The sequence below is a fragment of the Marmota flaviventris genome, chromosome 5 (assembly GCF_047511675.1).
Source record: "Marmota flaviventris isolate mMarFla1 chromosome 5, mMarFla1.hap1, whole genome shotgun sequence".
Taxonomy (NCBI): Eukaryota; Metazoa; Chordata; class Mammalia; order Rodentia; family Sciuridae; genus Marmota; species Marmota flaviventris.
In genome coordinates this window covers 102,488,844-102,512,872 of record NC_092502.1, presented here as the reverse complement: position 1 = coordinate 102,512,872, position 24,029 = coordinate 102,488,844, and the positions used below count along the sequence as shown (strand labels likewise).

Genomic DNA, 24,029 nt, shown 5'->3' with positions numbered 1-24,029 from the left:
TGCTCTTAAGAGAAAAAATTGAAGGATCAAATTTTTAGTGCAAGAGTTAGTCTATAGCTAAGAGTTAGTCCCAAATTTTAAAGTCAAACTAGATGATGGTAACTAGTGTTTTTATTTTCCAGAATTTATATTGCTTTGGAGTAAGATAAGCATTTTAAAAACTACTAAACTCACTCAACCCATTTCCCGTCGGATAGTATTAATAAGTAACTACTGTAATATTGTTTCTCTAATGATTAATGTTAATAAATCTTAAGGTTGTAAGAAAGGAAGTTACTGAATGATGCTCTTGCCTTCAAAAGCTTCTGAATTGCTTATATTTAAAGGTTCTTTTGTCCATTGAGACACCCTTAACCAGTGGTTGGTATTTATTTTTCATACCTGGAATCCTAGATGTGGTTATAATGTGAGAGAAAATATCTGTCTTGTGTCAGATTCATTCTACAGTCTTTCCTATTACTATTCCCCCTCCCTTCTCTTCATTTCCCTTTGTCTGATCCATTGAACTTCTTTTCCCCTCCCCACTTGTTGAGTGTTAGCATCTATATCATTTTTTTTTTTTTTTTTAACAATGGACTGAATTGATGCAAGAAAGGAAAAAGAAAGCCAAGACTTGGTGAGCACCTACTAAATATTGGCTTGTTTTCTCACTCAGTACTACTTGGTGTAGATTCAAAGAATGATATTGTCCAGGTTAAGAGTTAGTATAACTTATGTGTTAACGTCGCATTTATTACAACCCACCAAAATATATCAAATGATAAAAACATTTTCCAAATAGAGTTTGTGTTCATAGTTAATGAATGAAAAGATACTATTACATACATTGACAAAAATTAAGTGCACTGCAACCATCTAATGAACTGGAAATAGCTAGTGAACATTGTATCTGTATCTTAGTTTGTAGTACATATGGAAAAATTAATACTTTTGTACCTTTCTGAATTAGTGGAAGAATAAATAAACTGCATTTGGAGGAAAAAAAATTCTATCTTCAAATTCTATGTTCTTTTCTTCATTTTTTGTTTTATTGTAATTTTAATTTATGGGGTATTCAGTGGGGAAGAATTAAGATTTTTAAGTAAACTAATTTTTGGTAAGATTTTTCCAACTTGATTTCTATATTATTTATTTCTGTATCATTCCATCTTGAATTTCTATATTAATTTAAAAAATTATTTTAAAACCATTAAAAAAGATTAAACAAATGCATAGATGTTTACAATTAAAGTGACTGGAGCTTGAGTTTACTTGGAGGGTCTTCTAGAACTTTGATCATTTGAATGCCTCTGGAAGGAAAAATAATACATTTATGTAAATATCCGTACTTCCTAAGAGTGATTTTTGGTAAGTAATGAGTGTGTTTTTCCTTTTAATGTTCTTAGACATACACTGCATACATTTATATCACAGAATTATATTTTATTTCTAATTTTTGAATTGGGAATGAAGCATGATGCAGAAGGGAATTTTAAATAAAGCATCCTACTCTCTACCATGTAGTAGAAATTAATACTCTTATAGTTGGAGACTATGTAAGTTGGTTACGTGCACATTAATCTTTTCCAGAGGTGTTTTTGAAAAATAAGTGAAATAAGTATTCTTTGTTACTGAATTTAGTTATATATATTTCTTAATCTTAAATGCAAAGTGTATCATGGTACTATTGGTTTCTAATAGTAAAGAAATTTTATTACTTTGTATTTTAACATACTTGATATTTTTTAGTTCTTATGTTGTGACTATCAGACATACTGCCTTTTATATTGTCCCATTTACATTATAACATTGTGAAATTACTGTTAATGCATTGAATATGATTTGAGTTATTTAAGGCTCCTGAATGGTGAGGAACAGTTAACAAATATAGTAGTAGAATGAGGATAGAGATTCCTTTGTGTGAAATCTTATCTATTTGATAGCAGAGTGATATGAATCTCAATTTAGATTTCTGACTTTTGCTGAGGCATTCTTTTGTAAAAAGCATGTTATATAGCTGGAAGATTTTTTAGTTTTTTTTTTTTTTTCAACAGATAATTTCCTGAAACGATCTCAGTTTTGGCATCGTTAGTGGAAATTAAATAATGACAGGAAAGTCATGGTGGAACTACTGTTCAGTCATGATATTAATAATATCATTGAACTATACTTTTAAAATTGCATTTTTCTGATAGTTATATCCATCTTAACAATGTCCATTCAATATCTGTAGAACAATCCATGTCTTATTTTGTGTGTGTGTTTGATGTTGGGCCAAATGTTATGTCCTTTTCTTGATAGCTATTATTCTAAAATCATGTAAGGAACATTGGGTTTACATAGGAATATATAGTCTATTAATAAAATCTTAAATTGTTAACTTAAGTGTATCTTACATTGAAAATTTTAAGGTTGAGGATTAATTTCATGAAGTATATGAAAACTGTTGAATTTTAGCATAGACCCTTGTTGTCTCTTACCTGGGGTGTAGCTGACAGATTATTGCATTGTAAAATGAGTCATGTAAATCACAAAAGCTTTAAACTTTTTCTTTTTATAGCCCTACCTGAACCAATTCTTCCATCCCTCCAAAAAATTTACCCAGTAAGTGTTTCTTATAAATTATTATAATACATATTATGTCAAGTATATGTAGAATTCTATGTAGTATTAATGTGAATATGAAAGTAATAAAACTAAGTACATGATAACATTTTTTTTATATAGGCTGAGGCATTTGCTACAAGAAAATTTAAATATTTCATATATTTTTTCAGAAATCTGATTTTTGTTTGATTATTGGCAGACATTGTGGTCAGTTATGTTAATGGTAGACTTTTTTTTGCATGATACTCATTATTAATGGGGATTAAATGTACTCAGTTGATCAAGGCCTATTTGGCCTTTTTCCAGTTTTCTTCATACTACTTTAAAATATAGTTTTATAGCATTTCTTCAGTTAGTAACTCAGAAATTTTTCAGTCTACAGTAATTATATGTTGAAAAGTTTGGGGGAAAATTAAGAAGTTTAACTATTGGATAATCTTTTTATCTTTAATTTGTAATACACCAAAAGAGGTAAACTTTATTATACTATTCTGGTCTGCTTATTTAAAATCATGAAATTAATTGGAAACACTGAAAACATGAAGTGTGCCTACTAGAAAAAAAATTAGTATTTATTTGATGTGAATTTAGAGAAACCTAGGTTATATAATGTACATATCCATAATCTATGCATCTTTTGTTTCCAGTTTTCTGTGTTCTTCTCTGGAATTTTTTGTTTCCTTGTTTTATAGTCCTATCATTTCTGTTTTCCTTCATAGTCATCCTTGTGCCTGATTTTCTGTGGAAATAATATTTATCTTGCTTGTTTGGAATGTTTGGATAGCCTTCTGAAACCATATTTTTGTTAGTATGCACACATGCAAGGTACTGAATAATAAAGGTTCACTGTAATAGAATTTTGCTATAGTGGGGTGGTCTCTCAATTTCTGGTGGGTCATCTGCTAGAAGAGACTTGACAAAAACCTTCTGGTGTCTGCTGTCTTCCTCCATTTAGAAACTAATAATGTTGTTCTGAAGAACTATATCATAATGAGCGTCTGTATAGTTAGTGATCAGACTTTATGCTCTCTTAAACATGAAAAATGTGGAATCATCAGCAAGTACAAAAATAAAAGTAGGTTAACTTTTTGGCCTTATTCTTTAATTCATTTTCTTCTTCCATAAGTATTTGTTCTTTAGTTCATACTGAAAGGTGTACAGAGAATGGTTATGTTTATTACTATTTCATTTTATTGTTCCAACCTTTTAGACCCAGGTTGCAGCGTAAAAAGAGCTGCATATAGTTTTCAGCATACAAGGAATCTAATAGTTATACTTATTATATATTGAAAAATGTTTTTGCAAAAATCTCACTTGAAACCTGGTGCTATGAAAAATCTTTTTTTGCTAATATAAGATACTAGGAAAGTATCAATTTAATATCAGTTTACTTGGGGGCAAAAATATTGCTTTTTTGTGACAAGATACCCATCCAGATTCTTATTAAATTCTAGTTTGAACAGCCCCATGTTTCTTCTATTTTTCTGATTGTCTAGTTTTGCCCTCTTGGTAGTACAGACCTTTGTTCACATCCACTACTTCTGGCCCTACACTCTTTTTTTTTTTTCTTTCTGACCCTACAGTCTTAACTTGTTTCCTATGTCTATAACAGTGATGGTGAATAAATTCAATACTAGCCCAACTCTAAGGCCTTAAAAAATACTAATTCAAGACCTGTAAATAGTGTTTTAATTGGCATTTAGGCACTCATTTTAATTATTGCAGCTGTTATTTTTACTATAAAATTGATGCTTACACAGATAAGGACCTACTACTCCCTCTTAAGTAAGATTTTTTGTTTTATATGAAACCGACAAACTGGTAAGCAGAGTGCTTTTAAGTGGTCCATCTGATGGAACAAGCAAATCAACTTGATTCTTATTACTGATAATAACCATCATTTACTTAGTATCCAAAATTTTACATATAGGTTCTTTAACCCTGGACAAATGGACTTGTAAGATATCATTCCTATTTCACAGATGAGGAAACTAAATCTTAGAAAGATTACACGATTGATTCAAGCTGTATAGTCACAAATGATACATTCAGATACTAGTATTTTTTCCATTTTCCTTAGTTTCCTAGGGGAAGGCAAAATTACAGTAGTGCTCACTAACATATAATTTCAAGTAACTTCTGTTGCTTATTATATTTTATTTGTGTATTTCTGATTATTCCTACCTATAAGACATTTTTAAGAAAAACACATATGGCAAATTTTCTGCTTACTTATATAAATGAGTTTGAGAATGGCAAAACTTTATAATAACACAAAAACTTTTGTTACTTTTCAAAGGGAAAACATTTATTTTTAAAAATTGGTATATTTCAAGTCACTTGTGATATCGAATATGTGAAATAGATGAAAGACCTATAAATATATAATTACTCTAAAAGCTGTTATACTATAGGATTATTAATAATTACTATTTCATTTTTACTGACTAAAAAGTAGCATAAAGATTAAGCAGTCTTACTTATTCTAGAAAGTCCTTAATTGTCCAAATTTCAAACTTTTGAAGATAAAGTAATCTCAGAAAAATTATGGGATCTGATATAAGATGTTTTTGCTATTTTTGGTAAGCAGTTGTAAAGACACATTTCAGATGTTTTTCGGGGGGTTGCCTTTAAATTTCTAGCTTGGCATTGATCGAAGAGAAATGGAAGATTACTTATCCTCATATTGTCAACATGTATATATTCTTTGAAAAACGTTTTCAGGAACTGTTTATTACATGTGGTGATTTGTAGTTCAATATAAAGTGTCCTAAAAATGCAATGAAGAAATCTTCCTTTTATGTAGGAAATCAAGCAAACATGAATTTTGGTAATCCCCCAAATCTGCTTCCTAAAGAAGTAGTTTACAGTCTAATTGCCTTTTCATTGACTTACATTATAATTTTAAGCTGCTGTTTTTCCTTTGATTTTATATTCTGTATGTGCTTCTAATGTATTAGTTTAAGTTCTGTACCCCCTTATGTATCTGTCTATTTTTCTTAAACCCACAACTATAATGAGGGAGCTCCTTTTTAAAAGAAATTCTTTGTGGAAGTCTTTCTTAAAGCAGAAAATCTTTTTGCAATGTGAATGATTACCAAAATCTGAGAAATTCTTAAGGGTAGATGGAATTCCTATTTACATATAACTTTTCTTTTCAAGTTTGAATTTTCCTTTCAGTTTTTCCTCAATAAGTAGTCAATGACTCTTTTTGTGTAAGTTTATGAAAAAAGAACAGTAGAGTTGGGCAAAGATTGTCCAAATTGTTGGTCCAAGGTCATTCAGCATTTTAACAAAGTAGATCTCACAACTTTTCAGTTTTAATCTTATAATTGCTAATATTTTTCTTTAAATTATTGAACAAAATAAGAATTTTAAAGGAAGTTCAAACAGTTTCAAACTTCAGATAAGAAGACTGTTAAAGCATCAGTTCATAATCTGAATGTTTAATAGGTGATGGGTATCGAAATTAGTAAGAATCTTCAGAGTAGGAGCTATTAAATAGGAAGCTGGCTTTCTTTTTTAATTTTAAATTGACATATAATAATTATGCCTGCCACTTTTCCTATCATTTGATTTACATTATACCTATTATTTGATTTGCCAGGAAATAATATCTAAATAACAGTTTCAAATAATGTTGTCCTAAGTCCAGTTTATACCTAACAAGTAAGAGACAAAGGCGGGTAGAAGCACTGTATCTTTCGTCCTTTTTTCTTTATTCTTTATTGTAAATTGAGACTTCTTTCCTATCTCCCCCAGCCTTTCCTCTTAGACAATTAATATTTCAACTTGGGTTTTATGATGTAATAACAATAGCTATTATAAGAGGAAGTTCCAGGTTTAAGAGAGTGCCAGCTTTATTAATTGTGGTTGGAATGGAATTTTTCTTCTTAAGAGAAAGGTAATCACTTCTCAATGGTTAAACATTATTAATAGAATTCTAGGTAATGGAACAAGGGAGAAAATATTTTTGTTTTTTGCTCTTTTGTTTTTATTGATTTTTTTGAGGATTAGCATTGAATGATAAGGAAGCTTAAATTTTTTTACAGTTACTTAGATGTTTCAGTTGAAATAATATCTATAAGCCCAAGGTTAATCTGTTAAATAGTAACCTTAACTCATTTTAGTTGTTCTGCTGCATTACCCAGTTTACTCAGTTGCTTTTTTATAATTTTTATTCATTTTTGCTGTGATGGCAGTGGGTAAATGCAGAAAACTATTTTCAATGGCATTGTACAAATTACCTTAGGAAAATAATTTTTTAATTTATGGGTATATATTACTTGAAAACCTTATATTCATATGCAGTTCTTCAGATTCAGAACTTGCTGCTAATAGAGGAAGAACAGATATGATAGTGAATGATATACCATAGGCCAAACATTAAGTATCCATTAGTATTCCTTCTGATAAATGTCTTATCCAATTGGACCTGGATTGCAAGCAGTTTATATGGATAAATACTGTGGTAAAAGTATTGCTAAATATATTGTTCGTTATGTGTATTATCTTCTTTTCCTTGCCTTTGTCTTTTCAAGTTCATGTTTAATGTCTATCTTCTCTTCCCTCTAAAAAACAAAATATAAAAACAGAATAAAACAAAAATTTAAAAATCTTAAATCAGCATAAGTACTATTTATACATTAAAGCTATTTTTGTGGCCTCTGAGAAAAAGATTAAGTGGCAGTTGGAAAATTATTTAATTTGTGTTTGGATATAGCCTTTATACCTAAGGTACATCTGCTCCTTGTAGAAATAATTAAGGAGATAAATTTATGAAAATATTAATATTATTGGGAGGAATCATGTATGTATAATAAAATTTTACTTATGAGTTAGAAATCTTCTGCTACCGTAGAAATGTTAACTTAATGATATACCTGAGCCAAGAATTAGAATATCTTAGTTTTTCAGGTAATTTCTGGCTTACTCCAAGTATTGGTGAAACCTTTAGAAGAAAATCTTCAAATTTCCAAATTGCCAATATAAAGGAAATTTTTCTCACCAGGCATAGTGGCACACACCTGTAATTCTAGTGACTTGGGAGGCTAAGGCAGGTGATCACAAGTTTGAAGCCAGTATGCAACACTAGTTGAGACCCTGTCTTAAAATAAAAAGAGCTGCGGATGTAGCTTAGTGGTAGAGTACCCCTGGATACCAAAAGAAAATTTCTTCTCTCCTCAACTTGCATTAGGATTTGTTAAGTTTTTTAGTGTAAATGTTTTAAATGGCTTTACATTTTTTTTCTTTTTTTAACAGGAATGTTTCAGTCCTGTTATACAGCTGCACCTTGTACATCAAGCTCCATGTAATGTTCCTCCTTACCTCTCAAAGAATGAATCAAGTCTTGGGGACCTCTTACTGGGCTTTCTTAAATATTATGCTACAGAGTTTGAGTAAGTAAAACTTTAAATTGTGTTTATTCATTTATATGTAAGTGAATGCTACAAATTTGGTCAGAAGCTCTGTTTGTCAACTATAGTGCTGTAAACATATTCAGAAATGTGTAATTTATGAAATTTAATATGTAATGATATTAGATGCTAAATTGATCTAATAATTCTAACTAATAAAAATATTATAGTTTAATAAGCTCCATTTAATAAGCCCAGTTTTAGCTGATTTTATTCATGTTCCCACTTTGTTTTGCTGCCTCATTCCATAAAAGAGTCTCTATGGGTCCTGTCTTTTAGGTATTTTGTAGATTGGAACAGATACATTTTCTAGGAACTAAAATGTGCAGTTAAAAATACAGCCAAGACAGACTTGGAAATTTTTTATTTAATTCATGCTATCTGATTAATAGTTGTGTTAGTGTGATAGGCACATCAAGGAAACATCTTTTTCTCCTTTTTTGTTTTGAGGGCAATATATAAACATGAGACAAAGTGCACAATCAGTCCAGACAGAAGAGAAAATTCTTTTGGGAGTTCTAAGTCCAGAGATAGTGAGGCTAGTATTTGTTTGCTGCTTTTCTGATCAATCTGGGGAAGTTTGAAGGAAGAAGACAAGTTTGGGAATTATACAAAATTAGAGGAGGGTGCAATGAACCTTAAACCATTTTGAAGGAATTTGGAGAGAAGAATAACAATAATAATAAATTACTATTAGTAAGTGCTAAAATGCTTCTAAGCAGATTATATGTATTATCTCATTCAGTTTACAAAGTAACTATTATTAGGTGGTATTATATGATGTCCTCATATTTTACCAGGGAGGCTTAGAGAGATATGAAGTAAGAGAGATGAAGTCACTCACTGAAAGATCTCATACCTTATAAGGGTACTGTTTCAGATAGTTTGCACAGTTCACACTTAACTGTGATACACTGCAATATTGGTATTGTTTTTTCAGATGTGATACAAGTAGCTCTAAAGAAATCTGACTTAGATGATTTGAAACATGGGACATGAAAGAAGAAATGTTATTCAGATTCTAAAAAGTAAAGCCCTTTTCAAAAAAAAATATTTTTTTAGTTGTAGTTGAACACCACAATACCTTTATTTTTTTATTTTTATGTGGTGCTGAGGATCAATTTCTTCTGTATGTTGAGATATTCAATTTAAAAATTCTCTTTAAAGACAAAGAATTAAATGCTTGGTAAGGAATGCTTTGAGTACATGATATAAACGTTGTAGAAGGTTTATATAGCCATTTAAAAATTATGGATCTTTAGACATCTATGGTGGTGCATGCCTGTAATACCAGCTACTCTGATTCCTGAGGGAGAAGAATTGCTTGAGCCCAGAAGATCAGGGGCAGATAAGGCAATATAGCCAGACCCCCAACTGTTAAATAAATAACATAACATAAAGATAAGTAAATAAAAAAATGACTGGTTTTTCTTACCCACTTCACTCACATTGTGCTGCTATGCTAAAATTTTTTTAAATGAAGTTAGGCTTCACAGATTCATTGGGAACTATGAACTGACAAAATAGTGGACAAGGATCACCAAGGATTCTAGGAAATATAATCAATGTAATCAGTGCTTCACATGGTAAGCAAATAATGATCAAGAATAGATCAGTATGATAAAGGGCTTGTATATTTGTATTCTGTCTCTGTCCCCCCTGGAGTCCCACACTCTTGTACTGGGGATTGAATCCAGGAGTGCTTTACCACTGAGATACAGCCCTAGCCCTTTTAATATTTTTTTATTTTGAGACAGGCTCTCACTAAGTTGCCCTGGCTGACCTCAAACTTGATATTCTCCTGCCTCAGCCTTCCGAGTCACTGAGACTCGGTGTGCACTACTATGCCTGGCTGCTTTGTGTGTCTTTGTATTTTTGTTGTTGTAGGTAGACAAAATACCTTTGTTTTATTTATTTTTATGTGGTGCTGAGGATTGAATCCAGTGCCTCACACATGCTAGGCAAGTGTTCTACTACTAAGCCTACAACCCAGCCCTGCCTTATGTGTTTTAAAGAATGAAATATTTAAGGAAAATATTTTTAAAATTACCATTGACATTCTACATTTAAATTTACTTCTTAGAGTAAATAAATTATATATTATGTTTTAATGATTTGAAATAGTTAATAATTAAAAATATTCAAAAGTTTGTTGAAAATGAGTAGATTTAATCAGTTTGAATGATTGTGATTCAAAGTATTTTTTTTTCCCTTTGAAGTACTTCAAATGATAGTCATTTAAATAACTTGCATTACTTGGGTTGATTGTAAGTTGAAGCGTAAATGATACCTGATTAGGGATAATCAATTAAATGAATATGTGTTGCATAGGTTTTTGTGACCCAGTTTAGAACCAAGTAGTCAGGTAGTGGCATCTAATGTAAATTCAGAATTGAATTTAATAGAAATTTAGTGTTGACAACTGAATTCCTTTAGTTTAAAGAAACAAAAGTTGTAACTTAACAGCAGGATATAGTATTTTAGTAGTTTTTCCTTCCTTTCCTTCTTCCTTCCACTGGTATTGAACCCAGGTAGTAAAGTGCTCTATCTCTGAGCTATACCTACAGCCTTATATTTTAATATTCTAAACTCTTCTGAAAGAAAAAAACATCAATCTGTGCATTTTAAAAGTAATGTTTACAAATACAATTTCCCTTTAAGCTGATACTAGAAATCATCCTAGGAGAAAGTTCATTTTGTTAGTGAAATTTTTCTTAAGTAATACAAAGTATAATATTATAACTATGTTTAGTTCAGTTATGGTTCCATAACTCTTCCCCTTATATTGTTAATTTTTAAGAAACATCTAAAGCAATAGATCAGAATTATTATTTTTTTTTTGAGTTCATACTTCTGGAACTGCAGTACATGAGGATTCTAAAAAAATTTGCTGTAACCAATAACTAATATTATTTTCATTTGACAGCACATTTTGTGTGTGTGTTGTGTGTGGCATGAGGAAAGTGATGAGGTCTTGCTGTGTTGCCCAGACTGGCCTGGAACTTATGATACTCTTGCTTCAGCATCCTGAGTAGCTGGTTCACAGGCTTGTACCACTACACCTGAATCTCACTTGTTTTTAAAATGTATAAATTCAGATGTGTGTGTGCATATAAGTGATATTATATATATGTACATACAGACACACATATATTTAAAGGACTTAAAATCCCTTTATAATATTTCTATGCCACTTTTGGTAAAACAAAATAGAAAATTATACTTGTAACATGCTTTAAATTATTAAACTTCAGAAGATACAAGATTTTTCTTAATTAATATAGAAATTTATGACATTTCCAGAAACAAATGGCATGCTGGACCTGTGGTTATATTCTTATGGATCCTCTCTTACATAGAGGAAGGGTAGGGTGAATGTTGGAATCGGAAGGTTCCAAGATGTAGTCTTTCTCTGCTTGCTGAAATGGTAGAGAAAGCTAAATACTGCTGAAAAAAGGATTTGAGCTATTTTTCAAATTTATTTTTCTCTTGTATAGAATGGTCATATATTTTAACATGTTCCTTTGGAAAAAGAATGCTTGTAATAACTGTTAGAAATGTGAAAACTTCTTAAACCTTTAAGAAACAAAGTATAAAGTTGGTGTATACTAAAGATCAGATGATTTATTTTTAGCTGTGCCAATAAAGTTGTTTTCTTGAGTAAAATTTTGCTGTTGACAGCTGTGTCTGATATGTAGCAATAGCATTGTTTTCATAGAGTATCAGTTTTGTTTTCCTAAAACAATACCTACATGCTTCTATTAGAAATTTTAAAAATTTAAAAATAAATTTTAAAAATTTCTCACAAGACATACAAGATATACCTGAACAAATGGTACCAGAAAACAACACAAGAAGATTGCTTTTCTCTTAACAAATAAAAAATTCTTATTTGGGTATTAGCAGTGAGCATAATTTTTTGATTACTTAAAGTTTTTTAGTTTTTTTTTACTACTTCATTTATTCAGTAAACATGTATTGAATAGCTTGTATGTACTCAGTAAGTAGATGAACAGTAGGAAAAAAAGATAAATATCTAAGCATCTTAGACTTCATTCTACTTGGGAAGCACACAAGAAATAATAACATAATATATAAGCAAGTTGTTAGAAGGTAAGTGCTGTCGAGAAAATAATTAGAGAAGGGAAATAAAGATTGTGCTGATGGTTGAGGCAAATTTCATTATTCTGTAAGAAAATCAGGGTTGGCCTTACTTTAGATATAATAAAAAGGAGATTATGAAAATACTTGACATGATTTAATGTTTTTCTTCTTATAGCTGGAATAGTCAAATGATTTCAGTTCGTGAAGCCAAAGCCATTCCAAGGCCTGATGGTATTGAATGGAGAAATAAATACATCTGTGTAGAAGGTAGTTTTCCCATGATTACTCTATTTACTATCCAGTTATCATCATGGTACCGAATTACTTGACTAATTTCAGCTTGTATTGCAGTTAAAAGTAATATATTTATTTATGTCTTGAAGTGATTCACAGGTCTTCTAGTTTTAAATTTTTAATTAAAAAATCATTTCAAATTCTTTAGTTATGAGAAATAATAAACATGAATTTGAGTAATCTTTGTTGGTAAGAGCTGAATAGGCTTTGTGCATTCCTCCTACTTTTGATTGATTGAAATTTAATGTCATGATTTACAGATAGGAGAAAATATCATAGAAGATGATTCTTATTGAAATGATCTGTATTCTTTGACACTGAAAATATTGTTATTTAATGCAAACTAGTTTTTTTCTGAAGTTAATTTTACTATGAAAGTTAACGTGAAAGTAAATTCTTTTCTCTAAAATTAATTTATGTGTAGCTGAGACATTTTCTTTGAGTCAGTGGTAAACTGACTTTAAGAGGCATAATAGAGAGTTTGCGTAGCATGCATGAGGCCCTGGGTTGGATTCCCAGCATCAAAAAAAGAAAAAGGAAAAAAAATAAAAGAGGCAAAATTGTTTGCATAGATACCAAACTGAAGACCTTTGTAAATCTCAAGATAAAAAAGAAAAGAATTGAGAATCAGTGTTTGTAGAAAACATTAGATTTAGAATATTTTAGTCTTGAATTATATGCAGCATCTTAAAATTTGAGTTTGTGAATAGGAATTAAAATCTGCTTTGGTATTTGGTTTATTAATAAATTTTACAGAGAGTGTATGTTATTTTAGTTACTTGTGTTCTTTTGAATATTAAACATTGTTATTAAAGTACTGTGTATGATGTGATTCACTATACTTTGGCATATGGCCTTGTCCTTTTTTTTTTTTTTTTTTGAAATTAAAAAAAAAACATAATAACTGTGACAATAAACACCCTTTACAAAATAGCCCTTCTAAGCAATACAAAATAAATAAAGAAGCTTTTAAGATTATGGGCCTGCTTGGATTATAGTACTGTAATCTACAGCAAAACCCTTTATCAGATTTCCTTTCACAGTTTTTCCAGGTCTTTCCCCTCAGCTACCATTTCTCTTTCTAGCAACTTCATTCCTTTTCTCTCCCATCTCTCTCTTTCAGCTTTAAGATATTTATAGGCATTTTCATCTTTGAAAAATATTCTTAGCTTGATCCTACTGATTCTTCTAAGTACTTTCCCTCCTCTTTTACAGGGTCCAGAATCTTAATTTATAGCAAGTTTTGCCTTCTGCTCCCAATCAATCTCACTCCTAATGACTTCAGTTATCCTTCTTCAGTTTCCTTGTCCTCTTGTCATTTATTTCCAAATATGGACTCTTCTCCCTTATCTTATAGGTGAAGGTGGGTCTGGACATGGAATGTAGATATGGGAAAAACACAAACTTTTGTTTGTTTTCTTCCTGTCTCCTATTCTGATTCTCTTCTTTCTCTACTAAATTTCTCATAGAAGTTACTATCCTCACTGTATTTCTTTCTAAACTACACACTACACCATAACATAACACTATGTTTCATTTTCTCCAGTGTTGAACTTCTGCTTTAAAGATTTATTGACCTTTCTTCTGCTGGACAAAATCAGCTTTTAAATTAAAATTAAACTTCAGATTACCTTCCTGTGACATTTGACATTGGGTACCTCTCATGAATAGAGTGGTACTTGTTTATTTATTTTGGTACTGGGGATTAAAACCAGGGGCACTGAGCCACATCCCTAACCTCGATAACTTTTTATTCTTTAACTTTCTCCCCTCTTAGGGTAGATACTTGACCCTCTGTAATTCTTCAGAAATCTTATCCACTTTTATGATTTAGAATTAACTTACTTTGATAACTTTCATTTTTAGTCATTTTACTTGAATTCTATCTTTATTAGACAGCTGATAGCTGTATGAAACTTTTCTGTATGCATAAGTTCAATAAAGATATTAGGTTGAGCCATATGAAATTGCTGTTTTCATAGGTCAAAACCCATCATATATTGACAGTTTCACATAATCTAAAAAATTTGGAGGGTTGGAGACATAACTCAGTGGTAGAGTACTTGCCTGGTATGGGTGAGTCCTGAGTTTGAACACCACCACCATCAGCTGCCCCCCCACCAAAAAAGGAAAGTTCTCATTTTAAGAATTTATTTTTCATATGTGCATTTAACATTGCAGAACCTTTTGATGGGACTAATACAGCCAGAGCTGTGCATGAAAAACAGAAGTTTGACATGATCAAGGATCAATTTTTAAAGGTAAATAGTGCATCAAATTAACTCTATAAACATTAGTGGAATAGTATGCTATAAAAATGAATATATATTGTCGTGAAACCATTAATATAATGTAATAGGGAATTTATTACTTGAATATAGATATACTGTTTCCTTCAGAGAAAGCTGGCTCTCTTTTCATACACGTGACTTTTTTTTTTTTTTTTAAAGAAATAAACATTTTTATAGGGAGCTTATTAAACTCCCAAAATAATGAGTAAAGCCTAATGGATTCCTTTCCTTCCCTAAAATATCAGGGTATTTTTTATATCCTTAAAAGAAAGCTGTTGTCTTGCATATTTCACTGTCACAAGGAACTAAAGTCCCATTTTATCCTTGTTTATATTTTGAGAAGTTTTGAAAATATATGTTTGTATATGTTTTCAGTGTAAATTTATTACTAGTGTTGCTAGACAAGGTCCCTGTCTTCATGAAATTCCACCATATGTGGGGAAGTGCATTAATAGAAACATGGGGGAAAAGCTTAATAGAAGAAAAAGATCAGAGAACTGTGAAAATCATACTTTATTTTAATGATAACTTAAAATTCAGGTATTATATTATCAGCTATCCTTCAAACTAGGCCCTCTCAATTTGTCAGCCAGAATAGAAAATTTGTTGTACAGAACTTTAATTTTTTTTAAATTTATTTTTCTTTTAATTGTTGGTGGACTTTTATTTATTTATATGCAGTGCTGAGAAATCGAACCCAGTGCCTCACACATGCTAGTCAGTCACTGTACTACTGAGCTACAACCCCAGCATAGAACGTCTTTAATTTTAAAACAGATACTTAAGAAGGAATACTTTTGTCTGTCAGATTAAGAACTCGGAAGTAGCATTTTGCTACCTTGTTCTTATTGATGAGTGAGCTTTTCATTTAGAATTATGTAGCTGAAAAACCAATATTTTTAGTCATTGGAGCCATTATGAGAATAAATTAAAGTAGTGAGCCAGATTTTTAGCTTGTAAACAGGAATTTCAGGATTTAAAAAAAATAAATTCCATTCATTATTTGTTTTCAGGGGCATACATGAATTGCCTTTTTTAGATTTACTTTGTCCTTCATACGTAATATTTGTAATTGTAAAAGCTAGTAAAGACAAGAAAAAGTTATCAACTAATTGAAGTAATTTTTTCTTACCTTCTCAAATCCAAAAGTTTTGTTTTAATTGTCTTCCTATTTTAGACAAAAGTATTAAGTCTGTGAATGTTGTTATTGTCAGTTTTACTTTTTTTGTACCACCTGCATGTGTACTTTTATTTTTATGTTTTTTTGCACTTTTAAATTAATGAATTAGAACCATACAGGTATGGAATTTTAAAATAACATTTTCTTTTTGGCTACAAAAACAATACTTGGATGATGTTAACAACTTGGGAAATAAAAACACAAGGAAGAAAGAAGTTACCCAAAAGTTTTCCACCATCAGAAAAAACCACTGTTAACATTCTTTGTCTTTTATTCTGTATTCTGCATATATTTTATGTTTTAAGAATGATTTTTTTTCTCTCTCTCTCCCAGTCATGGCACAGATTGAAAAACAAAAGAGATTTGAACAGTATACTACCTTTAAGAGCTGCTATCCTGAAAAGATAACTGGCCTCTGTTTCTTAAATTCTTCTGAGAAATAAAGAACAATAGTTACAGCATAATGCATTTGTTTACCTCTATCATGGTTTCTTTTTAATTGTTCCTCTTATTTCCTGTTTTATTTTTAAAAGGACACACTTATATAAAGATGGCATATTTTATTATGACATTTCCTAATAAAATACTTTGATTTAAAAAATGTATTTTTGAAGATGTTTACATTGATGATTAGTAATATTATGGCATGAATTTTCAGGCAATCAGATAAAATATATTTTGGGAAATTACCTGAACAAATAAAAAGGTTTTTGATACAATTTCAGTTAATTGTACCACATACTAAGAGTGAAGAGCTGTGTGGGATTTTGGAAAGGATCTCATTTGTACATGCTTAAAGTGTAATATACAACAGATAGATTGTTGTCTAAGTCTGTTCTTAAAAAGTGAAGATTCAAGTCAGTTATTCAGTTACTTGAAGCAAAATGAAATCTTTTATTTCAGTAAAATCACGGCAGTGTCATGAAATACTGGACAATTGTCTTAAATCTTCACTTGCCTCCCAGGGACAGATTGAGGCTTTGAGTGTCTTTATTAGCATTTCATTAGTACCTCACGTGCTTTTGATGTACTTTTGAGATTGCTTTAGATTTTATGTTGAAATAACAACACATTTTGCACTGTAGTAATGCAAGCACTAACTCTTAGAGCAGTTAGTGAATTGTTAAGAACTGTTTTAAGGACTATTTTATGTAGACATTTTGAAAAGATTAAGTTTCCTGTGCTTTAGTGCAATGTGCACTTTTGCTTTACTTCCGTTTCCTGCTTATTTTTCCGATGACAAGAAGCAACAGAAACTGAAGCATCAAAGTTAAGATTATATCCTGTTTGTAGAATCAGATTTTTTTGGTGTGTGTACAATTATAGGACCGTAATCTAAACTGGAATTTTTAGGCAGTAAGCCACTACAAAGTTTTAGATAAGACATAAAAAAATATAAATAAAAGCTTAATGCTTGTAAAAATATCTTTTGTAGTATTTCTTTTCCACATCAAAGAAGTAGTGGTGGCTGCTAAAAAAGTTACAGTGTTTATTAAGGTTTTTTAAAATTTATGTAAATATTTGTAAATTGGCGAGTGCCTGTAAATTTAAATATTAAAAAAATCTTGAAAACAGTTTTAACTTTTTTAAAAGGATTGCAGACAACTTCTTTTAGACCTACTGTAATACAGTTTGTACCTCTTAAGTATTTTTTTTGCAAGCCAATTCAGAAGCTAAAACTTGCTTTTCTTTGACATGTAAAAGGTGCATATTTTCATTTTCTTTACGTTTAAACTTTTGTATGATGTCAAATGGAATAAAGTTTATATATGGAAATTGTTTTTCTGTGAACATCTTTGCTTTTGAAATGAGATTGGGGCTATAGTTAGCATCTAGAGCTGATCTGACTTCATTTGTTGTGCTTGGTTATTTAGATTAATATAGAGAATCTTGGAATTAAGTTCATCCATGGTTAAAGCCAGTTAACCATATTAGTACCTTATTTTTTCTGCCATTAGGAATGAAGCTTTCCATGTAGGTGATTTTTTTAGATTACTAATGTGTAATATTTGATACAGTTGAACTTTTTATACGAATTCTTGGAATTTTTCCTGAAATTGATTATACATTGTACAACTCTTCTTTATCAAAATGAATTGAGTATAATTAATATTCAGGTGATGACTTTGGGTAATCATTACAAACAATAGTACTTATCATTCAGTAATATTGTACAGTTCTCAGGGATGGGTGTGTGTAAGGTGCTCTGCCTCTGCAGTTATTATGGCATTTCCTAATAAAGCCCCAGAATTTACCATAGTGTGAACTCTTGCACTGCCACTATTTTCTCAGCTTTCAGTGACCCTACACTATTATTCATTTTCAGCTGATTCAGTGTTACCACTAGATCAAGAAGTTAATCAACTTTCATTCTAGATCAGTGGGCTGACACTTAAGATTATGAACTTTGTGACAGTTCAAATGGGACAGATAAGTGGGCTGTGAATATATGAAAGATTTTTTTTAGACTTAATTTTGTTCTTAGCTATTTGTGCAGTGAACACTAAATTATTTTATTGGTGTTGACTTCCCCATTTTCTATATATTTGCATGTTTTGTTAAAGTATTATACTCTGTACTGCAGTTCTCAATTTTGGATTAATTCAAGCTAGGTTCTTTGCAAATAAGTTTTCTAGACTTTTTAGTGTTCCTGAGAAATTCTGAGTGAATTTGAAGAAGCAGAATGGCTACCAGTAGGTTAGATTTTAGCAGATACCCACAACTGCAATTGAATTCTTTTTGTCCCAGGTGAGCATGGTCATTTGAATTGTTAATGGAAAGCCTACCTAATGTTAAACCAGGTTTAATAAAACCTGGGAGCCTGGACTCTTCTGTTTCTATTCCTATGCCCATTAAGCTATTAGTTCCATAGTGTATCTGACTTGTCTTCCCTTCCTTGCCCACAGACCAAACATATACATACAAACTGGCATAACTAGAGAATAATAAATACCAAACCTCCATTCATCATATTCAACAATTCTGTGAATAGAATCTGCTATGATTAAAAATAAGTGTTTGGCCTGGCGCTATGGCGCATGCCTGTAGTCCCACCGCTCAGGAGGCTGAGGTTAGGAGGATTGCTAGTTCAAAGCTAGCCCCAGCAAAAGCAAGGCGCTAAGCAAGTCAGTAAGACCCTGTCTCTAAACAAAAAAAAAAAAAAAAAATAGGGCTAGGGATGTGACTCAGTAGTTGAATGCCCCCGAGTTCAATCCCCGATACCCCCTACCCCCGTCCCCAGTATTTGCCATTCTAGTTATAAAGTCATTCTCATAAAAAGAGTGATACCTTTCTGCATTGTAAAGATATCTGTACCTGTTGTGCATACTCAGCAGCTCTGGTCCTGTTCTCTTCAGGGAGCATTCTCTAAGTTTGTTCTGTGTGCGTGCGAGGTGCTTTGCCAGTTTTTGAGCTGGGATTGTGGGACAAAGATAGGTAATAAATGTCTAAATTCTACTGGGGGAAAGATACCAAAATACTTGAAATGTAAGCTCATATGGGAACCCATAAAAGGAGTACTGAGTTTAACCTGAGGATTTCAGAAAAAGGGGTGATCTTGAATTATCAGTAATCAGAGATGGGAAGAACTTTTTCAGATAGAAGAAATTGTGTAGGTAAAGGTACAGAGTAATGATTTCATACAATTAAAAAAAATTTATCTAGATTTTTATTTTTAAGACCAATTAGAAAATAAAACAGGAATATACTTCGTCCTACATTCCCTATTTGTAGTCTCTGGTTTATTGCCCTTACTAATATTGTATTTTCAGTGTTGTTTTAAATAAGGCATAGATTTTTTGTGCAATCAGGAATTCAGAAGGAGATTTATTATTTTAATTGTACATATTTATAGGGTACAGTTGATTAAATCAAGGTAATTATTATCTTTATTTCCTTCTCATTACAGCCCTATTCTTCAAGTCCCTTATTCGTGAAATGTGTAATGGGTTATTGTGAAATGCAGTCATCCCTCTGTGCTGTGGAGCACTGGAACTTTGATGTAACTGTTTTGGTACCCATTATCCCACCGCACTCCATCTTCCTTTCCTCCACCCTTTCTAGCCACTAGTAATCACTATTCTACATTCAGATTGACTTTTTGTTACATTCACATGTGACAGAGTATGTGTGGTATAAATTTTGAGAATCCTTGACTTCCAAAGAGGAGACCAAATAGGTAAGATGTGGGCTGTCAGGATTTTATCTGCATGAGGCTCTCCTGCTTTAGTCCTTGAGTAGTGGGGACATTTTAAGCACTGGCTTCACAAGATCCAATGAGGTCTGGGGACCTTTGGACTTATTTTCAGACAAAACTTTGCCTTTAGCTAGTGTGGGTTTAAAATTAGTTGAAATAATGACCTGACTGAACAATCAGGGGCCACAGAAAGAATACACAATTGTAAAGAGAGCCAATATTGAACAATGGTTCAAAACAGCTTTCTAATTGGGCAGAGACCTAGTCTTGTTTCTTCCGAGTCTCTGTACTAGCAGTGGAACCATAAGCTCTCCAGAGCCTCACAGCTCTGCAATTACCCTCGACAGTACCTCACACTAGCAAGCTCTCTGCCCAGGAAGGACTGTTGTTTGGGAGAAAAGGCTCATCGAAATATTTGGCTCTGAAGGAAAGGGAGATCGGGCTGAAGAGCTTTTCCTCCTTTGAAGCCCAGGTGCCACCGGAGCCCGCGCGCCTTGACGTGGGGGACTCTCCAGTTGTCGAAAGAGCCCGCCAGCAATCTGCCAAAACCGGCGGGGGAGGGCGCGGGGAAGCTGGCACACAGGCGGGGAAGAGGACAGGCTGAGCCCGGGGCCCCTGAAGCTTGGTGGTGGCGAAACTTTTTGACGCCTTCTATTTAAAGTCGCGGGGCTTACCCGCCCCCAGCGCCGGGAACCCGAGCCGCCCCCGCCGGGGCAGGGACTGGCCCGGGCCAGAGGCGCAGTCAGAGGGAGAACACCAGGCGCGGCGCGGGCGGCTCCGACTCCGGCCCAGAGAGACGCGATGGCGAGCAGCGACAGCAACCACGCCACCGACAGCTTCCTCGGCTCCGATAGGGAGGAGGAGGCAGCCAAGGAGCTGGAGACTGAGGAGGAGTCGGAGGGTGAGGAGGATGAGACTGCAGCGGAGTCGGAGGAGGAGCCCGACGCCAGGTAGCGGGAGCTTCTCTTCCACAGGGGCCGTCGACAGGGCGCCCGGCCTGGAAATGCTACTGGGAGGCAGGTGCTTCGCAGGGCAGCTAGCTTCTTCCTGTCTTGTTGTTTCCTTTCCTTTTAAACCTCTGGAGTTAATTTCCCTGGAGCTAAGTACTTTGGGGTGTGCTGCCTTTTAAAGAACTTGAAGGTGAAGGTCCTCGCTGTCATCTGGAATGACAGGCGCACCTGCAGCCAAGTTCACTATACTCCACCTCCCAGCTCCAGTGACTTGGGGCTCTTGTCTATTCTTGGAGATACACTTAATGTCCTGCCTAATTGCAGAATTGTGCAGGAACGCTTACATCTGTCCCAAGGCACAGGAACAATCTTGAAAGCCTGAACCAGAGAAGAGGGGGGATGGGAGCTAAGGCAGAGAGGGCTGCTCTGATACTTTTAAATAAACGGTGTTTCCTGGGTATGTAGCAGTGGACCAGCTTGCCATTAGGGGACTTGCTTTTGGTACAAAGACCTGTACATTTTTTGGAAAAAAGAAGTATGAGTTCCAGTAATCCCTGTTCTTAAATTCCTCCTGGACAGAAATATCAACTTTTAAGTGAATGAGAACCCAGTTAATAGTATATTTAAAAGATGGTCTTCCTTCACTTTGACCTCCCTAATCACCTTTATGCAGGCTGTAAAATGAGAATAGTAGGAATCATCTCTTTTTGGATTTGTTTCTGCCTTTATTTGTTTTCTAAGCATAGGTGTTTTGTATTTTTCTGAGTGTCAGGCAAAGGTGTTTCTTCCTAAATTTGTTCATATCAATAGAAAGACTTAGTAGGTGGATGTGTACCATTTTAGAATGTATGTTTTACCCAAAGTTATAAAGTACCGCCCAACCCAAGACCAGCAGAGCTGAAGTTGAAGAAGCAGTCCATAGAGTGACATTGATTAGGGCAACTGGTCAGTCAGATAAGCCTTGAATATTGGTCACAGGTTTCCCAAGTAACTACCAAATGGGAAGCAGGCACAACCTCTGCTCATGAGCATTGTGCAGAAAGTTAGGGAGAAAATGGGGAGTATGAGACTCTGTACTAAATAAGTTAGTGATGGAGTGGAGGACAGACCGTGGGTAATGTGGAAGGTTAGAAGAGAGAAGATAGAGTAGTGGCTGCCTTGAAGTTGTGGGCATGAACTGGACCTTAGAAAATGGACAAGGAAATGCTTAAAGAAAGAGTGGAGGGGCTGGAGATGTGGCTCAAGCGGTGGCGTGCTCACCTGGCATGCGCGGGGCGCTGGGTTCGATCCTCAGCACCACATAACAATAAAAATAAAGATGTTGTGTCCACCAAAAAAAAAACCCTAAAAAATAAATATTAAAAAAAATTCTCTCTCTTTAAAAAAAAAGTAAGAAAGAAAGAAACAGTGGAGGAGAAGGCACCCATGATAAAAGGAACAGGAAGTAAGGGTTCAGTGATTTCTGGGCATATTGAGAGGGGGAAGTATGTCAGCCCATCCTTTATAACATTTTTCCCTTAGTGGTACCTGGGATGCTCATCCTTGCCCAACCAAAATTTACCCCCACCCCAAGAGAATTTGAAAACTTATTTGCACTAAAATGTGAGTATCTGGCAATGTGAAGCACCATTTTGAGGTTGGATTGCACTTTGATGAAGGGCAAGACCTTCAGATAAGGATAGGATTTATCTGCAGTAAACATAGGCCTGCTCTCATTATATAGCTGGTCAGGTAAGGCAAACACCAAAACAAAACAAAACAAAAACAAAAACAAAAACAACAGCGAGAAACAAATAGGATAGATAGAACATGAAGGAATAAGATAGATGGTTATAGTGGCCTTAAAAACATCAAAGTTTTGGTTGCTAATTCGATGATACGGGTAATAAGGAGTCAGTAAACATGAACAAGATTTAGGAGAATAGACAGAAAATCAGTGTGACAGGCAGGTTGGAAGTTATGGGTTTTAGGAGGGTTTGAATTAGGGAGATAGTCACAGAAGGAAAGGTGATATCTAAGGTTTGGACTGGGGTGGGGGCAATGGGAAAGGAGATGGTAACTGTATCTATAGCTAGACTAAGAGGTCAGTGGGGAGCGACTATTGGAACTGGGAGTCTCCAGATCACACCTGCCACAGAGTGTTGTCAGGAACCAAACCACTTTGGTGTGTCATGTATTTGTAAATATGTCCTAAAGTCCTCTGGTCTTTTGGTACTAGGAATATTCTCTAATAGATGGAAGTGAGAATTATGTATCATCATTTCCACTTCTTTCCTTTTGACTCTTGCACAGAAGTTTACAATTGAAAGAGGGCCTTGCTCACTCTGTGGCAGGCCTAGTGCTGTGTTTTCATATGTTGTCTCAGTAAATCCTTCTAACAACACTAGGAAGTGATTGTCCTGTTACAGACGAGGAAACAAGCTTTGTGTAATTTGCTGAGGATATAAAGCAAGAAAATGTCAGAATTACAATGTGAGCCTAGGCTTGTGTATTCCAGGCCAGTAGACTGTCACCCTCCCCCGCTTTTTTTGTGAGGAGAGACCTTTCTTTATTATAGTTGAAACTTACTTTGAAAGGTAAGGAAAAAAAGGAAAAAGAAAGGACTCATCTCTGTTTACTAGAGGGGTGTTTTCCCCTCTTTTTGAATAGAAAGATTGTTTACATTTTCTCAGAGGTCAGAACCAATCTTTGAAGCTGCAATTACAAACTTATTTATTTATTTTTTTAATTCAGAAGCACATAAGGCTAGGCATGGTGGCACATGCTTGTAATCCCAGTGGCTCAGGAGTCTGAGATAGGAGGATCTTGAGTTCAAAGCCAGCCTCAGCAACTTAGCAAGGCCCTAAATAAAATATTAAAAAGGACTGGGATGTGGCTCAGTGGTTATTTACCCCTTGGTTCAATCCCTGATACCAAAAAAAAAAAAAAAAAAAAAAAGGCACATAAAAGTTAGAAATGAAAACAATCTAAGTAATAGTAACAAAATGGTTTTTGTATCTATTTGATATAATA

The 24,029-nt window shown here is 33.4% G+C and overlaps 2 protein-coding genes across 6 annotated transcripts in view; both read left to right on the top strand.

Annotated features, from left to right (window-relative positions):
* The window catches only part of Tent2 (terminal nucleotidyltransferase 2), a 62,212-nt gene extending 44,564 nt beyond the window's left edge, over positions 1-17,648 (top strand). For all 5 annotated transcript variants that reach the window (XM_071612465.1, XM_027927811.2, XM_027927810.2 and 2 more), the window contains exons 12-16: positions 2,540-2,583; positions 7,849-7,985; positions 12,283-12,374; positions 14,583-14,662; positions 16,206-17,648. In XM_071612465.1, coding sequence (XP_071468566.1) covers positions 2,540-2,583; positions 7,849-7,985; positions 12,283-12,374; positions 14,583-14,662; positions 16,206-16,280 — 428 coding nt within the window. In that variant the 3' untranslated portion in view covers positions 16,281-17,648. The remainder of the gene's footprint in view (positions 1-2,539; positions 2,584-7,848; positions 7,986-12,282; positions 12,375-14,582; positions 14,663-16,205) is intronic.
* Positions 17,649-20,868: 3,220 nt separating this feature from the next.
* The window catches only part of Cmya5 (cardiomyopathy associated 5), a 95,348-nt gene continuing 92,187 nt past the window's right edge, over positions 20,869-24,029 (top strand). The window contains exon 1 of the mRNA XM_027927793.2: positions 20,869-21,017. Within this exon, the coding sequence (XP_027783594.2) occupies positions 20,869-21,017 (149 nt within the window). The remainder of the gene's footprint in view (positions 21,018-24,029) is intronic.